This window comes from Penicillium taxi (assembly GCF_028828555.1).
Source record: "Penicillium taxi strain IBT 34144 chromosome Unknown utg000002l_segment0_segment0, whole genome shotgun sequence".
Lineage (NCBI taxonomy): Eukaryota > Fungi > Ascomycota > Eurotiomycetes > Eurotiales > Aspergillaceae > Penicillium > Penicillium taxi.
Genome location: NW_026643204.1, coordinates 3,628,012 through 3,645,989, shown reverse-complemented (window position 1 = coordinate 3,645,989; position 17,978 = coordinate 3,628,012). Strand labels below are relative to the sequence as shown.

The following is a 17,978-nucleotide window of genomic DNA, read 5'->3' as shown; positions in this document are numbered from 1 at the left end:
CCACTAGAATCCCCGAGCATCTCACGGACTGTAGCCAAAATCGTACTCATGCCCGCTATCACACCGTATTTATGCTAAAAATGACCATTCCAGCCTTATCTTCGGTTACTCGCCCACTGCACGTGGCGAGGTAGTCATCTTATCTTGTATATTTCCTGGAAATCTCGCACTGAACTGATTAAGTAGACAGGATACAAAATTGGCCCTCTTCCTAATACTGGTCTTTTCATTCATGCATCATCAACATCCTAATAGTACCAATACAACCTATTCAACTGTTCATCGACCTGGCCAACCTTCACATTGCTACAAGTAACAGTAACAGGCTATGCCTCTGTCACTGCGTGCTCTTTTTTGTTTTTCCTTTTCCCGAAGTTTTGACAGCATTGAAAAAACTCCAAACAATGGAAACAATGCCATTCGTTTGAGATCAATCCGCAGGACTGCCACCAGGGCTTGCGTTCCTAGTCCTCGGCTGAAAGAACTGTCCGCTCCCAGATCCTTGTCTCCTTCCCCTCCCTCGGAGTCAGATACCGCTAGCACATGTACGTGGACGTGCTCTCATGCATCAGACACAGAGACAAGAGTCACCGCTACTTCTGCAACCGGTGAGGGCTTTTCCACGACTTCCGGGGCGCTTACCAAGCTGCCGACTTTCCCGCGTCATGAAGGAGGTCCACCATACGTTCCCATCCTACAGGCAGATGGGACGCTAAAGCCGCCACAGATTTCATTCGATGGATACGGTCTATTTGGGGGCTGGTTCGCACCAGAATCCATAATGGGGTTTCTCATCGAGCTGACAGGCTTCTTTGAAGCTACAGTCTCGGATCCGTCCTTTTGGAACGAGTATGCCACATACCAACGACCGCAACATACTCCTCTCCAAATGGCAAGGAAGCTGACAGCCTTGGCTGGAGGTGCAACTATATGGCTTAAAAGGGAAGATCAAAATGATTATGGCAGCCATAAAACTCGCAATATTATCGGTCAGCTCCTATTAGCTCGACGAATGGGCGTCGCCGAGATAGTCACCGACTGCGCCTCTGCCAAACATGGAAATTTTACAGCGGCAATGTGCGCACGACTTGGGCTACGCTGTGTCATTGTCATGGGCGCAGATGACGCACAGGCTCAGCCAGAGGATGTTCTGGAAATGAAGATGCTGGGAGCCAAGGTCTTGACCGCACGAACCCCATCTGGTATGGGTTCCCTGCGTGCTGCAATCACAGAAGCATTCAGCTATTCAGTTCGCAACTATGAAACCACCTACTATCTCATGGGTGGTCCTGTGGGCCCTAGCCCTCTTCCAACCATAACTCGTACATTTCAGGCATTATTAGGCGAGGAAGTTGCAGCTCAGATGCACAAGGCGACCGGCTGCCAGCCGGACGCGATCGTAACTGCTGTGGGAAGCGGCAGTGGTGCTGTTGGTATATTCAGGCCCTTTCTTGAGAGTCCTGGTGTTCGACTAATTGGTGTTGAGGCTGCGAATGCGGCCGCCTTGACTAAAGGCAGCATTGGTGTCCTTCAAGGGGCACGAACGTTAATGCTCCAAAACCATGACGGCCAGATCATTGATTCGCAATCGATTTCTCCAGACATGAACCTTTCAACTGTGGGGCCTGAAGTCGCTCATTGGAAGGAGAGTGGTCGCGTTGAAATACGGACCGCCACAGATGCGGATGCCCTGGACGGGTTCAAAAGTTTGCAACACCACGAGGGGTTTCTGCCTGGACTGGACTCGAGTCACGCGGTGAACAGGGCAATTGAAATTGCGAAAGAGCTTGGACCTGGAAAAAATCTCGTTCTTCTAGTAACGGGCTGTGATACGATTGGTATACGAGGGTTGTATGTTTGATATCCCAAGAAGAAAGAAAATGGGGCTAAGCCGGGAAACATTCTGGTCTCGATTTTCATTTCTTCACTTTTGCGCTTTGGCCCTGGTTCGACTAAATATACCCCACTCGTTCTTTGTCATATTGGAAGCTACTTTGGGCTCCCGTTATCATGTCTTTCTTATTCTTGGTTTGATTAATTATATTGTAATATAGAAGTACCTTGAATTCAAGTCCGCAGAAATAGAGATCAAAATTTAGATTGATAGGAATCGGGATGCGACTAACATGCTGTGACATAATTTGAAGGTTAGGCGAAGATATCTCACATTTGATATATCATCAGATACAAGCACACGATATCCGCTGTATTTTCACTCAACTCCCAGCCCAGTGGTAGGTCCGACAGCAGGTATCAATATCAACAGTAGACTACAGACAAATTAAGAGCAATGTTTGTGTTAGGTCTTGGCATATCAGCCCTAACTATATATGGTCAACGCCTCTGCCTATCACTTGTTACTCTCCCAGTCCAAAATGATCTGTCTGAGTTTTCATTCATGATTATGCCCAGTTTAGTTAGTCTTCATTTGTCGTCGTGGTGAAGGTGGGCTCCATGAGTCAACAGTCACAGTCTTCGCTATATAATTGGCGCACACACCCCTCACAGCCCCAAAAATCCGAAGAAGTTACAGGGTTTTTATCGAAGACCATGGGTGTACTTTCCTTCCATCAGACTTCAGTGCGGCGCAGACCCCTGTTAACATTCATCAAATAGGTATGAACTTTTGAGTTATTCCCTGTACCTCTTCCATGATTGATCCTTCTACAATGCCACAAATCAATTTTGACAAAAACCCTCCCAAATTTCTCGAATGATCCAGAAAGTAAGTCAAATACGTAAAGAAGTTGATCTTTAACCATGTGGGTAGTTCTGTCAAACATAATTTGGCCTCATATGCAAGAAATGTCCAGCCGGACCTTCCAATGTTATTATGTAAATTGGCGGATGGCCATCTGGTGGTGCAACAATTTCACACTGAGTCACCTGATCTAGACGCTGATTGCAAAAGAAGCCATAGGCCCTACCGTACCTGACATTATAGTTTTAGACCTCAACGAGGGAGTTTGGGCTTATCCATGTATTTGTCTGTATGGCAAGACAGGAGTTCATGGAATTGCAGGAAAGGGTTAAGGGACTGAGTGCTATTAATAAATCTTTTAGTTGTGTTCTGTCTAAGGGTCAGTTTGACAACAACAGCGATGCGGCTGTTAATGGCCGCGTTCTATTCCACCTTACGGCCTTTTTAGTATTACCACTTGAGGAAATCAATCCATACAGGAATCAGTTTCAAGGTTTTTCTGATAATCTCGAACAGCTGAAAGGACTCCCACTACGGATGGCTCATTATGAACGAAGTGATCCTAGTTGATGAGGATGGCACTATCACTAGAAGGTAGTTACGTTGGAAGTTGGGATCAAAAATTTTCACTGTTCCAGTTCCATCTATGCAGCAAGTAAACGCTCTCCCGACGTCAATCTTCTTTCTAACACTCCAAAGTTGTAGCGTCTGTGCTGAGCTAGCTATATGTAGGTAGGTAACTACAGGTATCAAGGTTTAGACCCAGCCACTCTAAATATATAACAACGGATATCTCCACAATTATTATGGATATCGCTAAATATATGATTTATGTTTACTTCGATAGGTAAGTAGTAGGAGAAAAGAATTTCATTCAGTATATAGTATAATATTTCCTATGTACCTTTATATACAGCAGTTAATCTGCCCGACATAGCCCTAATTAATCTGTCGATCGATTGTAGCCGGTGGAATGGCATCCCAAGCTTTGCAGATACAGGCTCTAAATTGGGCCTAATTAACTACGGTTTGGCCCATTTTGTCAAATTGGGGCATAGCTTTCTTAATTTACATTTTATAAGATGCCAGCATGGTTCGATTGAGCTCATATCAGGCGGTCGTGTAGACCATTTTGCAAGACGAATCCTCCAACGCCTAGATCACCTTCCCGCTTCCTTCGATTTATGAATTTTAGCATCATCCTGCTGAAATATATAATCATCCTCATAACGCGGTATAAAGCCATTTTCTAGCGCTTTAATACAATATTTACCAATAAATTCTTTACCTTTAAACTCAGAATTGCGCTTCATAACCATTCACTTTGAATGACCATCAATCCATCTACCTAGGTATAATATATCCTTCACATAGGCTTTAGTATTACTGAATTGACTTAGATATGTTTCTAATTTAAGCATCTATGCCTATTCAATACTAAAATTTGATGTTCTTTGGGCGGAGTATTCACCCGTAAAGATCCATATCTTCCAATCTACATCCTAACGCCATTTTTGAGCGAATTCGAAACAGTCTTTCCCAAGATGAGGGCCAAGAGGGATTATATTCTTTCGATGTCATTTGGGAAGGCCGTGACATCGAAGAGTTTTCCGTATAGTAGATTGAGAGGGGTTCGAAGTGATACTCGCAGTAAGTTGTCTATAGCTCTAGAGTGGATGACGGCGCGCTTTTAAATAAATCCGGCATGTAGCGGCTTCGCTATAAACAGGGGATTTCCGCGTCTAGGGAGAGATTCAATGATTTTGGTGGCTTCATAGCGGTTGTGAATATAGTAAATTGTATTGCGGGAATAGCCATAGATAGCAGCGAGTTTCATTGGCGATGCACCAATTTTAAGGGTAGAAATCATTCTAGCACGCTCACAGTAGAAAGTTCTCGATTTTTACCATGGTTTCCACTAATTTCCGCACTGAAAGGAGCCATGGTTGACACGGAAAAGAGAATTCAAAAAGTGGGTAGAGACCTAGAGGTGTACTAAAACCTCGTGACCCTTAGGTATATAGCGTGTTGACCTACACAGAGACATGGAAGGAATAATTGGGGACTCGGGTAATAATAGCACGATATGTTTATTAGAGCACAGCGCACTCTCTCTTCAGTAAAGGGCAATCTTCAAATCGCAAAGGGTCAAGCATTACCTAAGCTTGAATGAGGCAAGATGGAATTACTCCACAACTACTAGCGTGGGGGTGATTTACTCCACACCGGATAGTGACATCACTCCATGGTATTCAAGGTTGAGTACCTGCTTATATTGAGAAGCCCGCAGATATGAAAGATGTTTGTGCAACCTGTGATTACTATGAACGAACTAAGAAGTGTATTGAATCCGCCTCCATGGTATAATGAAAGATATGATGAAATCCCTCCGATCGATCGGCTCAAGATCGGCTTGAAACATCCCACGCTTTTCCCTTCGGGAACTGAAATTTATCTATTCGGACCAATCACGGCAGACTTCGGCATACGGCAACCCCCACCCTCTTCTTCATTTGCCGATACTTAAACCTGTCTCCTTGTCTCTTTCTCTCTTCAAATATATTCTAGTCTCATATATCACTACATTGTTAAGGCTCGCAGTCATTTACCGCATCAAGTCCCGCCCGTCAAAACATCTTCATATCATCACGTACGGACAATTACTATTGGATCGATCGACTCTAGATCACATATTATCTCCAAATTATAGCCCCTTTTTATACCGCTCTTCAGAGTCATGCTTTCCACCGGTGAACGTCCTCAGTTACCGATGATACCATCCGTTGTCGACTCTACTATTCTATCCAGAGAACAGGCGCACATCAAGTCCAACCTCCAGTCCAATGCCACATTTACAACAACTACACAGAACCCTGTTGTGGCAACACAACATATATGGGTAGTGACTGGACCTGCGGGATGCGGAAAAAGCACAGTGGGCCAAGCCCTACACCAAAAGCTCGGAGTACCATTCTTAGAAGGCGATGATGTACGTTGGAACACGCCTCGAGACCCTGCACAGAGACATTTACCTATCGCGAATATGATGACTAATTATAATGTTTACGTAGTTCCATCCCATATCTAATAAGGAAAAAATGAGCAATGGCAACCCCCTTACTGACGAAGATCGATGGGATTGGCTTATATCTCTACGCAACGCCGCTATTGAGGCGTTGTCACCCTCTGAATCTAATAACTTTCACCCACCTGCCGGTGTGGTTGTATCTTGCTCGGCTCTAAAGCGCAAGTACCGTGATGTTATACGTGTTGCTGCCTACGGTTCTCCATCCGTTCAGATCCATTTTATATACCTCAAGCTCACCGAAGCTGAGCTCCTACGGCGTGTCAGCCAGCGCCAATCACACTATATGAAAAGCGATATGGTTCGCTCTCAGATTACGGCGCTGGAGGAGCCTCAGAGCGAGTGGGATGCTATCACTATCAATGTGGAGAACTCACAGGAACACGTGAAGCAGCAAGTATTCGATGCTGTTGCTGCGAAGATTGCCGAGGCTTCATACAAGGCATAATTAAAAACAGTGATTAAATATGTCACTTGGTGTTTGCGGGGCTTTATGAATATAGAATTTGTTTGAGTTGATGATACCTGTTTTCACTTGTATTTATGGACGATGAATGGAAGACCATAGTTATTAGTGATTAAAATTCCAAGTTTAACTAACCAACTGTCTTCTTAGCAGAGGCTGTCTTGTCGTTCTATCCAGTCTCATAGGGTTTATCATTCAGCAAGTGCGATTCAGGTTGATGTCGGTATTGTTCCTTTACTGATTCGTAGGCTTCGTTTGGTATTTTGTATGAGTCTTGGTGTTTCACGAGCTTTTGGATTGGTCTTCAAGTTTCGTAGGCCTAGATTTGCAGATCAATCTCGATCATGTGACTACGTCACACGAAAAGCGCGCTAATCCCGAATTGAATTGACAGAATAAAATACTTCACCTCAACGCGGGGTTCGAATGGACGGAATTGAACGCAAAGAAAAGCGTCATATTGCTAGCTTTTGGTAATAAGCTCTGTCCAGCTGAGCCCACCCAAAATGCCCAACAAAACCCCCACTCTGTCAGATTTTCCTTCCAGACTTACCGTCACCGTCACTCTCCCACCGCCCCCTACCTCAAACCCAGCCCCAAACATTCTCATTCTTCTTCATGGGATAGGTGATAGCTCGGAAAATTTCTCAGGCTTTGCACGCGCCCTACGCCTCGCGGAGACAACAATTGTCACCGTCCAAGCCCCCACGCCACTACCATTCGACTTAGGCGGGTTCCACTGGGGCGATGATATCGCCTTCGACACATCCACAGGCGGACTGGACATGGATGTCAGCCTGACCAGTAGCACGAAAATGCTAGTCAATAATGTTATCCGCGACACACTAATTAAGAAATGCGGCTACCGCCCGCGCGAAATAATGATACTTGGTTTTGGTCAAGGTGGTATGGCTGCACTAGTCACAGCACGAGAGTTGGAACAGTCGGCTGGCGAGGACGTGGACAGAGAACCATTGTCCGGAGTAATCTCCATTGGTGCGCCATACCCACTCGCCGGGTTAAGGTCTGGTTCTAAGAACCGGTCACCAGTGCTGCTAGTTGGTGGACGGGACTCAACTATTGTTTCTGATGCCGCTGTGCTTCGGACAAAAGAAGTTTTTGAATTTGTCGAATTAAGTCGCTATGCGCGCAAAGGTGATACAATGCCTTCTAATTATGAAGAGATGGCGCCTGTTATGCGATTTTTTGCGCGGAGGCTGCGTAGTCAGAAGGGTGTACCTGAAGGTAGCGTTGAGCTTGGTTGATCTAAAATTTACTCGATACCCAAAATAAATTCATTTAGCAGAGCACTTGTCAATGACACCGTGAATCATCGTAAGTTATCCATAATTGGAAATGTGGAGTACTTGATACTCACGTGACTCTGCAGGTCGAGACTCATGAATGCAGACTTCCCGTAGGCACCTGATTCAGACTCACAATTCATAGACGCCGCAACCATGAAGAGAACATTCAACTTCCAGTTCAACAACTGGCCTAAGATTCACCAGCCATTGCCAAGGACACCACGAGAGTCTCAGCAACTTCTTAATGCCCTGACATCATCGTTTCGTCGGCAGTTGGATCACGCATACCCAGCATCTCACCCATCGACGCAAGATGGCGAGCCACATGCCCTCAATACCGACTCATCAGTTCATGCAACTGACCAGCACATGCATAATATCTTGGACAACCCTCTTTTCCGTATAGTACCTCCGAAGACAATCTCGCAAGATCACCATAATCCCCGAAGCCTCGAAGAATCGAAGCGTCTAGCCGAGAATCCCATGGTCGTATTTGACGAGCTGGCTGCTTCAGGCTCAGTGACATTATGGTCTATCATCCAATGTTTGAAGTCTCAACTTCTTTTGGCTGGACATCCCGGTGGGAATGGAGTGAACGATGCTATGAAGGCATCTCGAGCTGCCTCTCGAGTTGCAGACTGGTTCTGGGCCTCTGATAGCACATCCAGGCTTATGCTTCTGAAATCAAGAACCGCAACATCTGCATTGACGAAGTTTATGGTTACCGAGGGTCTTCAAATCACTATCATGAACTGGCTCAACATGATCCAGACTCGAGACATTGGTGGAACAAATGGTCGTATCACAGACAGATTCGCCCAGAAGACATTCAGCCACCTGCTTTTGTCATTTATGGAGGCTGAGATCCAATATGGTGGCGGACTTAACACTGCATTAAAATACTATGTGCGTGCTTGTAATACACATTATAATTTGAAGGTCGGCGTTAAAGGCGACAAATCAATGTTCCTGTCCGCCGGCGCCCACCTGAGTCGAGTGGCTTCGGATCTGAAACCTTCTGCTGAGCAGGTATCAGCGAACATTTATGACGATTATATCAACGCCATCTCTGGCATGACGTCCCATGAATCTTTACTTTTTGCCTGCGTGTTACAAAGCCATCCAACCCATCCAGATCCAAAACCTTTTATACAACTTGCCGAACGTCTTTCACCACAAAAGGTTCGACCTTGGACAGAAGGCAAGCGAGATGCATTTTTGAGAATTGGCAGTGATGCACTTCGCCTTCTGATTGATCGGAAGAAGTTACAGGAGGCAAGTAACTTAGCACTGCGTATGCAGACTTTACTTCCGGAGACAGCCGTTCAAACTGCAGATGAAGAATCCTCTGATGTCGCTTCGCGCGAGGAGGAGCAATTCTTTAACCGCCTAGACTTGAGTCTAGCTTGATACCCCTCAGGAATTTATTTCGCGATATCTAGATTTATGCAATGCTATTTCATTGAACAAAGTAACAAGACCCAAGTGGTCGTGATCATATTTTATCTTGCTTAGCGGTCTCAACAATTTTCTGATATACGGATCTTGTGAGGCTGTAAAAACGAAGCTCGCGGCTCTGTACAGGTAGATGGCCTCTCAAAACTCATATTAGTACAGTACGAATGACGGATCCTACACCTGATAAATTTGATCATACTGGCGGGGCTTCTATCGCTCTTTGACCTTGGCTTTGCTCACCTTGACGGCTGAGAATAAATGGTACAAAAGTAACCCTGTAATCTTCTTCATCTGGGGATAATTGCAATAGCTTCAAATTCACTTAAATCCTCATTTGAAGCAAAGATAACTCGCCAGAATGCGGCTAATACGCTCAAGCCTAGAATTTCCGAGACTCAGGTTCTCAAGCGACGTAATTTCCATTCTTCTCTGCCAACTCCCGAAAAACTCCTCGCTCGCCCTGATTTCTACCGCGAACGTCTCTTCCAATGCACCTATCGAACCCCTAAAGCCAAAACAGAGGATGCACTTCTGCTTTCAATTTACCTATTCTACAAGCGCTTAGTCCTGAATGACAACATCGGCCTACGAAACGAAATCGAATATCTTTGGTACGTGAAGTGGCCGGTTTGCTTCATTCTTGACCTACAAGATCTCTCAAAATCTCGCTACGCGGTCCTTTCTGCCATCCCTGTGTTGTTAGTTGAGTCATTCAATCAGCGCATTCAGTTAGGTCTACCACGGAAAGCCGACGCTGTCATCTCGCGCGAAGAACTAGCGCAATATCAGGAGGACAAAATATTCGAGTCGGTCCCAGGGTGGACGTATCGGGTTGCGCGACTAGAAGAAACGCTAGTGATTCCACACGAGAACGATGAGTTTCTCGGGTCGTTGGAGGACGAAAGGTCTAGCCCTCAGCTAGCAGCGAAAAACATTTTGTATTAGTAACCGCATGTTCATTTTATTTAAAGGCTGGATCTGTTGGGCTTTCTCTTATAAGTCATGATGTGATGCTTATTTGCTCTTATATAGGTTTGGGCTTAGAGGTCAATAATAATTGGGCCATTTCCTCGCTTCTCAAGCCACCTGGAGCAACCGCGGCATTAACGACAAGGGTCTCTTTCGGGAGATCAGTATTTCTTCTCATCATGAATTTGTTCCAAAGAGTCTGTTTGAGAGCTTTAAGTAAATCGTATCCCTGCCATCGCATCTGTAGTCTATTCATAATGTCCTGTAATCCATCGTGTTGTATGACAACGAGGCCTAATGCTCCATGGATATATGCCCACAGATAACCATAGTAGGTTTAGCCCTTTGGATCTCCTATAAAAGATACCCGTCCCCTTTCACATTGTTTTTCCGTTTGGTCCCTTCTCGCCATCACAATCCCCATATAGAGCTGGACGACCATGCACCACCAGAATATCAGTATCATCGGGGACCCGGTCCATACGTCGCGAATTTGAGGATACTGAAAGGCCCGAAGGCCGAACTTTGGCGTGAGTGGAGACCCGTATATCTTCATTCTGCGCGTTGGATACATTATTAGATCCGAGGTGCTTTTTTCTGCCCATAGAGCCTTCGGAAAAGATTAGCCAATCAATCAGGAGTTTTGACGGGTCTGATCCCTATATACCGCCTACTCAAGTGATCCAACTTAGACTTAGGTTCATTTTGTATTTCATTGCGAGAAATGCAAGGAAAGTAGGGTTAATGCTCCGACATAGGATGTGATGGATGGATAATCTTCGCTATTTTCACATTGATAAGTACTAAGGAGATCTAGTACCGTGATTCGGAAAAATCAAGTTCCTCGTTTGGTGAAATATCAAAAGAGAGAATCAGGACTCGGGTTGAGAAATGCTATGGGTTAATAGAGCGTCGTGTAGAGATTGCAGTATACGTCATCGTGCAATCTAAGAGCACGGTGTTATCGCGTCAAATGATTTCTTGGCAATCCTCCCAATTCACGTGTTTATTCTCAAACCGTTCACTTCTTCCTTTCACCTTCTCACCAATTTCCCCACATCGATCTGACACTTCTGTATCTTCGCCCGCTATGGATGACCCTGTGGATGACCCTCCCAAGGAGGGCGGCTATAGTGGTTGGAATCATGGTACGTTATTGATGATCATCATGATATTTTTTCCAGTGTATTTCTCGGGAAGATTTCACAATTGGTTAGAATGTCGCGGTGGCTGTCACTCATCGAACTCCCCTTCCGCTATTTGCATATGCTAACCATCACATATAGTGCGGCCTTTAGGCTACCTCATCCTGGATAAGATAGACAAGAGAGAGAGCGAGTGGAACAATGCGTGGCCCTCCACTAAGGCCGGCACAGCTCAGCTCGATGACGATGAGGAGTATGTTCCCAAGGAATACCCCGAGGTTGGTCACAAGCGCAAGGCGAGCAATACTTCTTTCGATACCCTCTACAGCCCTGTTCCTACCTGTGGTGACCCGGAAATCAAGAGCTGCGTCGCAGACTTGAAGGCAGCCGAAGTCAGTAAGCGCAGCGATAATTCACTCAGTACCGATGCTGATAATAATCCGGAAATCAAAAGCTCCGTTTCAGCTTCGACCGAACTCACCAAGGAGGCACCCGAAGTCAGGCAGCCCTACGATGAAGACCAGGATTTCAGATCCTGCATCGCAAGTGTCATGGCACGCGAAATCATCAACGAAGCCAAACGCAAGAAGCGCCGTGGTATTCCTTACACAATTGATGCTCCATATGGCGTTGACCTTGAAACCAAAAGCCTCGTCGAAGCTATTTTGAATGAATTCCGCGATAAGGAAGCCGGAGTCGGTAAGCGCAACGAGGCTTGCCCCAGTACCGATGACCCATACGTTGACAAAAATGATTCCATCGACAAGGTCGAGAATAAAGGTCACAACAATGCTTATTCCCCTTTGACTGCTCTCTGCCGGCCCAGGCACAACGCGGTGCAACCCTCTGGAAGCCGTGAGAACCTCCGTGCAAGCCGTGAAAAGCGTGGCCGCCGTATCGAGTATGAAGAAAGCGATGAAGAATATGATTTTCTCGAGAATTGGGTTCCCCGCAACCCCGCGCGGTTTCGCAAAGTCGATGGTATTCCCAGTCCCGTCGAGGGTGTTTACACTCCCGTTCTTGGACTCTACCGGGCGATCTATGGAGCCCCCAAGAAGGAACTTTATCATGACGGGCCAGCTGGCGGCACTCGTAGCCACGATAAGCCTGCTTAAGCCTCACAATGTAGCATGATCATCAAGTATCACCTCGAGTGATCGACTCATTTATCCCCCCTGTTGGCGATTTGAGGTCTCTGACCGCAAATTGAAAAATTTGAGACCATTTCCTTGTGCATTTCGTAGGTGGAAGTAGATGTAGGTGCACTCCGTACAGAGTAGTTAGATAAAAACAAGCGAGGGCTGACTCACTCCGGAACGGAACAACCTACCCCGCTAATCATGTGGTCATGGCCGATAAAGCATTAATTATTTAGCTGCATTTCTCACACTCTTCCATACCATTGAACTATTCCCGTATCACAATGTCTTCGCAAAATATCTGGCTGCGTGCTGAGACTAAGCCCCAAGAGGCTCGATCTGCCTGTTTGTCTTCCCCACCTACTTGCTGCTTCACCAGCCGGTCAATGGCGAAAGAACTACAGCTAACAGCTTTTTCTTAGTGACCCCGACAACATGTAAGGCATTGATGGATGCAGGCTACAAGGTGGTCGTTGAGCGGTCCACACAGCGCATTTTTGATGGTATGCATCCTTTATTTTTGCTTCTTGCATCCTTCGCCCCGCACTTTACCAAGTATGACTCAAGGCTAATCTATAATTTCAGACGAGGAATTCGCCAAGGTTCGATCATACTTCCAATCCATATCATAAAATAACACAAGGTCTAAACATCAATTGACATAGATCGGAGCTCCCCTTGTTGAGGAGGGATCCTGGGTCAAGGATGCCCCCAAGGACTATGTCATTTTGGGTCTCAAGGAGCTTCCCGAGGATGATTTCCCACTTGAGCACGTCCACGTTACTTTCGCTCATTGCTACAAGCAGCAGGGTGGCTGGGACCGAGTCCTGAGCCGCTGGCACCGTGGCAATGGTCTCCTGCTTGATTTGGAGTTCCTTACTGATGAAACTGGTCGCCGAGTTGCTGGTGAGAATGCCCAGATTTCATACTCAATCTTTTTCACCAATGTTATTAGTTGACTAATTTATTGTCTTTGTAGCTTTCGGCTTCTCTGCTGGCTATGCTGGTTCTGCCTTAGCTGTGAAGAACTGGGCTTGGCAACTAACTCACCCTAACGGTGAGGTTCTGCCCGGTGAGGTGCCCTACGCCAACCAGCAACTTCTGATCGAGTCTGTGAAGGAGGCTGTTGAGAGCGGCAAGAAGGTTGCCGGCCGATACCCCAAGCTTCTTGTCATTGGTGCTGTGAGTGTTGGATTACCAGTTATTGAAAAATAATACTGATACGTTGATAGCTGGGACGCTGCGGAAATGGTGCTGTGCAGCTCGCCAAGGATGTTGGCATTCCCGAATCCAACATCATTGAGTGGGATATCGCCGAGACCAAGAAGGGTCAGTAATCTCATCTGAAACTCTCTCGCTCCAAATATACTAATCTATAGCGCAGGTGGGCCCTTCAAGGAGATCGTTGAGGATGCTGACATCTTTGTCAACTGCATCTACCTCTCGGCTAAGATTCCCCCCTTCATTGACGTTGCGGCTCTTCCCTCCCCCAAGCGCACTCTGTCCGTTGTTTGCGACGTGAGCGCTGATACGTAAGCTGTCTCTACCTAACCGTCTAGAAGTGACTTAACAATTAACATCTCTAGTACCAACCCCAACAACCCTATCCCCATCTACGACATCACCACCACCTTCGATAAGCCTACTGTGCCCGTAACACTGCCCGCTGGCACACAAGGGCCTCCCCTGAGCGTGATCAGCATTGACCACTTGCCTTCTCTGCTCCCGCGTGAGAGCTCCGAGATGTTCAGCGAGGCTCTCATTCCCAGCCTCCTCGAGCTGAAGAACCGCAAGACTGCTCGTGTCTGGACTCAGGCTGAGCAACTGTTCAACGAGAAGGTTGACACTTTGCCTGTGTCTTTGCGCCTTTAAGCGCATGAAGGTCAAAAAGTCGCGGGTATGTGTGCTAATTGAAAATTCATGATTTGATGGAAACGCGATAGAACTTGGATTCGTGGCAAAGAAGTACACTATAAAAGTTGAAGCCTTTTGTCTATAGTCAACCACTTTCCAACCACCTCTTCTTGGTATTGTTGATTAGGTTTAAGCCTCATAGAGCCTCACCTAATTCGTAAATTTGCACAGACTCTCTATTCACCTCCTACTGATTTTTGGCTTTTTTTTTCTCGCTCGTCTTGTCACTGTGTTCCTCCTGGTCTCACTTTTTACCGTTTCAAGAATCAGAGAATCATTACCAAGGAATCACAAATATTCTACTAAGATGCATCATAATTCCGGAGTTCACCGAGAAGGCAGCCAAAATCGATATCGTTTACCTACTATGGACAATGGCAACTTGCAAAGGAAAACAAAATTAATTAATATCAAACATATGAAGAGTGAAAATAAAATCAGGAATACGACAAGAAATGGAACAAAAGCGAAATAAAGAGCAGCGGCCTCTCAGCCACTCCAGCAAGGATAATGGTCCCCCGATCGATACTCGGCATCAGATAGCTAGATTCTGAGTAGGAATGGGACCGACCTGGCTGACAGGAGGGGTAAAGGCCAAAGGGGGGCAATCGCAAGCATGCTTCTCACCGGTTTGCAACCAGCCACCGTCAGCACGGATGGTGTCGAGAACGTTCCAGTGAAGATTTGCGTGCTCGATTTCAGCGTGAACCTGCTTCTTGGCCTCCTCAACACTGATCTTAGCATCGTGCAACTTGCCGTGAAGGTCCTGGATCTCAATCTGAGCACTCTCCTCCTTCTTTGTCAGCTCACGGAGCAGCGCCTCAAGTGTCGCATTCGTTCCTTGCGAGACTCCAAATTCAGCCTCAAGCTTCTGTAGCTGGTCACGAATGGAATTGACAAGTGCTTCGAGCTGTGTGCGCAGTGTGCTAAGCTTGGTGTTTTCGGCCTCAAGGTCTGCCCGTCGTGCCAAGGATTCCGCTAGTGCTGCATCGGCCTTGGATTTGGCATCCGAGTGAGCTGTGACCTCCTTCTTCAGATTATCGACAAGAGCGTCGACCTCGTCATCGTGCTTCTTATCGACTGCCTTCCAGGTTTCAAATGCATCAATAATGGCTTGCTTCTCTTTCTCGTCTCCAGTATGCTCAGCAATCAGCTGCTGGACCTTCTCCTCAAGGCTTCTGATACTAGCTTTCAGCTTCTCATTGTCTTGGGTCAAATTCCAGATCTCGGTCTGCTTCTCTGCGACTGTCACAGTCATGGACGCGATCTGGTCCTGGTCCCGCTTTCTCTGACTCTCAAGGAAAGTGTTGCGAGTAGTGAGATGACCAACTTCGGCCTTCAACTTGTGGCGTTCATCAACTGCGACAAACAGTTTTGTCTGAAGCCCAACAATACGCGCGTTAAGTTCCTCTTTCTCCTTTTCTGCGCGGCGAAGGCGCAGCTCTTGGCTAGCGGTTTTCTGTGATGTTCCAGCAGGTCAGCATAGGTATCTAGTGGATATATACTGAAGAGACCCTACCTCTTGCTCCTGCAAGGCCTTCCAGCCCAATCGCTCGACAAAAGCATCGGTCCAGGCAACCAATCCCCTCAGATCGTTGGGAAATGGTAGGGCACCGAGAACCTCGGGGTATTGAGATGCCCGGACGTGCTTGACGCAGTTGAAGGTGCGAATCACAGGCTTTTCAAAGTCTGGCAGTTTGGCAATTATGGTCTTGTTGGTGATAATCTCCTTTGGGACATGCTTCAACTCCGAGACGCCATTTCCATTAATACCATTGGCAACGGTCTTGGGCGACGTCGGGACACCGGCAGTGTCATTTGGGATGCTAGGAGAATCAGTACGACTCTTTCGCTTCCTGCTTAGAGGAGGGGAGGAAGCTGACATTGTGGTAACCTTAGAAGGAGCCATTGCGATATTAAAGTTGAAAATTTTAAATGGATTTTGAATGTTGGCGATTGTTATTGCTGTCTGAACAATTTTAAGATAGGAAACCACCCTCTTTAAATACAATGTCGCTTCTGTAGAATCTCTTACCTCGACAAAAATTGCTCAAACTGTCAGCCTGTCACGTTCAGTTCATTTTGATCGTAATGCACGTTGCTGAGGTATACTTTCAGTGCATGGTGAGTACGTACTTCGGCACGGGCCGCCCCATGTGGTCGGCTCCATTCACCAGTTTTAAGTTAATCACCCTCGTTCCTGCAGATAAGGCGCAGCTGAAAAACGTGAAGGCGTCTGCTTGGAACTCTATCGGTGTAATTTTTCCGAAGCCAGCGGCCGCATGAATTAAAATTATTGCATATTGCGCATCCATCATTTGATGACCTCTACGCCAAGGCGGTGAAACCCCTTGATGCCTCAAATATTCAGGTTCGGCCTCGCCGAGACTATTTGACACATGCTTCTGAGGCGTTGTGCAGCTCTCTACGTTTTCACATGTTATACGCAATCTCCTGCGTCGGATTTTTGTCCCACATCGTACGATGAGACGACGTCTAGACTCGATGCGCGATTCTCATGGTCCCAAGAGCACCTTCAACTCTCTTCGGGTATATTGAACAGACTCAGAAACTTCAGCTATGGTGGTGGTTTAGTCCCTGGGCCAAATTTCTTATTCGTCTGTGTTTTTTATTCCAGTACAACCAACTCAAATCTCGCTAATCTAGTCCGTACTTGTCAAGCTGGCTATATTTACATCGGGCGACATTTTCCCCGTGTTCTGTAACAGATACATGCATTCATGGACTTATCACATTTTTCTGATTGTTTCTCGGCTTGACTCTACATTCGGATATCCTCGGAATATAGTTTTTTATGGCTGGGAGCGCTCATTGACAGAAGAACAACGACAATGAAAGTCGAAGATGTATTCTTTGTTCAAATACTGTCAGCGCTTTGGGACACAGTATTTCTTACATTATTCCACACGCAAAATGGTCTTCGGTGTTTTATTGCGTTATCTCTTTCTTTTTTGGCGTTTTGAAGAAGGCCCATCGCTTTACGGTATATCGTAATCTTTGAAGCATTGACTGCTGATTGGGCACATTCAAGTTACCCAAGTAGGGTTCAAATGCTTTGAAGAGCTGAAATAATGTCCACACCTTCCTATCTTGGGCCGTCTGAGAAATTACCGCGTTCGTTAGCAGATTGACATTCTCATATCCACCAGCGGGTGTGATGTAGCTGCATACAACACTCGCGCCCTCTAGAGATAGTGCCAAAGCGATTGCTTAGTCCAGATCAAATTATGAGCCAGTAATGACGGCAACTCTACCTTTAAGGCTAAGAAGATGAGAAAGTTAGGCAACAGCTACTTCATGTGAACTCATTTTAGGGTATGGAAGATGCCCACTTCAAATCATCTGACATTTCCAGTGTTGTGATGCTGTTGTTTTTTCTAGGTGCTGAATTAGTAGTCTGCAAAGAGTTGATTGGGGTCAGCTAATTCTGTAATAGATATTTAATACCTATAGGCATGTCACCAACTCACAAGTTCCAATCATCTAATCCCAAGTGACTTTGGTGTATATGGATAGAGCACCATCTACCAATGACTATGTTAGGCTACTGTCGGATAAGGACCCTCCAGGCAGGTTATTTAGAGTAGTGCTTTGAAATATATGAGCTTGGAGTTTGTAGTCAGGGGCCGTTTCTTGCCGGGGAAGTCAGGCTGCACCTAATAATCTACCTCTTCATAGGATTTGTAGGATACACGTGTCTGAATTTTCCTTCCATTTTGAAATATTATCATATCCAGAGGTGAAGTTGTCGAGATACAGTTACCGCATGCTCT

General features: G+C 46.1%; 7 protein-coding genes across 7 annotated transcripts; 5 read left to right on the top strand and 2 right to left on the bottom strand.

Moving 5' to 3' along the window:
• Window positions 1-328: 328 nt before the first annotated feature.
• On the top strand, window positions 329-1,861 carry N7495_003279 (tryptophan synthase; the record flags this gene model as incomplete). Its single annotated transcript, XM_057205948.1, has 1 exon — window positions 329-1,861. The coding sequence occupies one exon, from the start codon at window positions 329-331 to the stop codon at window positions 1,859-1,861; it is 1,533 nt and encodes a 510-aa protein (XP_057066555.1).
• Window positions 1,862-5,438: 3,577 nt separating this feature from the next.
• N7495_003278 (gluconokinase) lies at window positions 5,439-6,234 on the top strand (the record flags this gene model as incomplete). The annotated part of the gene is made up of 2 exons (XM_057205947.1): window positions 5,439-5,690; window positions 5,773-6,234. The coding sequence occupies 2 exons, from the start codon at window positions 5,439-5,441 to the stop codon at window positions 6,232-6,234; spliced, it is 714 nt and encodes a 237-aa protein (XP_057066554.1).
• Window positions 6,235-6,758: 524 nt separating this feature from the next.
• Window positions 6,759-7,517, top strand: N7495_003277 (alpha/beta hydrolase; the record flags this gene model as incomplete). The annotated part of the gene is made up of 1 exon (XM_057205946.1): window positions 6,759-7,517. The coding sequence occupies one exon, from the start codon at window positions 6,759-6,761 to the stop codon at window positions 7,515-7,517; it is 759 nt and encodes a 252-aa protein (XP_057066553.1).
• A 195-nt stretch (window positions 7,518-7,712) lies between these two features.
• N7495_003276 (uncharacterized protein) lies at window positions 7,713-9,962 on the top strand (the record flags this gene model as incomplete). The annotated part of the gene is made up of 2 exons (XM_057205945.1): window positions 7,713-8,958; window positions 9,358-9,962. 2 exons carry the CDS (start codon window positions 7,713-7,715, stop codon window positions 9,960-9,962), a joined length of 1,851 nt encoding a protein of 616 aa, XP_057066552.1.
• A 1,318-nt stretch (window positions 9,963-11,280) lies between these two features.
• On the bottom strand, window positions 11,281-12,201 carry N7495_003275 (uncharacterized protein; the record flags this gene model as incomplete). Its single annotated transcript, XM_057205944.1, has 2 exons — window positions 11,281-11,507; window positions 11,613-12,201. The coding sequence occupies 2 exons, from the start codon at window positions 12,199-12,201 to the stop codon at window positions 11,281-11,283; spliced, it is 816 nt and encodes a 271-aa protein (XP_057066551.1).
• Window positions 12,202-12,554: 353 nt separating this feature from the next.
• On the top strand, window positions 12,555-14,142 carry lys1 (saccharopine dehydrogenase (NAD+, L-lysine-forming); the record flags this gene model as incomplete). Its single annotated transcript, XM_057205943.1, has 8 exons — window positions 12,555-12,615; window positions 12,693-12,773; window positions 12,856-12,872; window positions 12,936-13,176; window positions 13,250-13,452; window positions 13,503-13,599; window positions 13,655-13,802; window positions 13,857-14,142. The coding sequence occupies 8 exons, from the start codon at window positions 12,555-12,557 to the stop codon at window positions 14,140-14,142; spliced, it is 1,134 nt and encodes a 377-aa protein (XP_057066550.1).
• A 577-nt stretch (window positions 14,143-14,719) lies between these two features.
• N7495_003273 (uncharacterized protein) lies at window positions 14,720-16,093 on the bottom strand (the record flags this gene model as incomplete). Its single annotated transcript, XM_057205942.1, has 2 exons — window positions 14,720-15,643; window positions 15,704-16,093. The coding sequence occupies 2 exons, from the start codon at window positions 16,091-16,093 to the stop codon at window positions 14,720-14,722; spliced, it is 1,314 nt and encodes a 437-aa protein (XP_057066549.1).
• Between the last annotated feature and the right edge of the window lie 1,885 nt (window positions 16,094-17,978).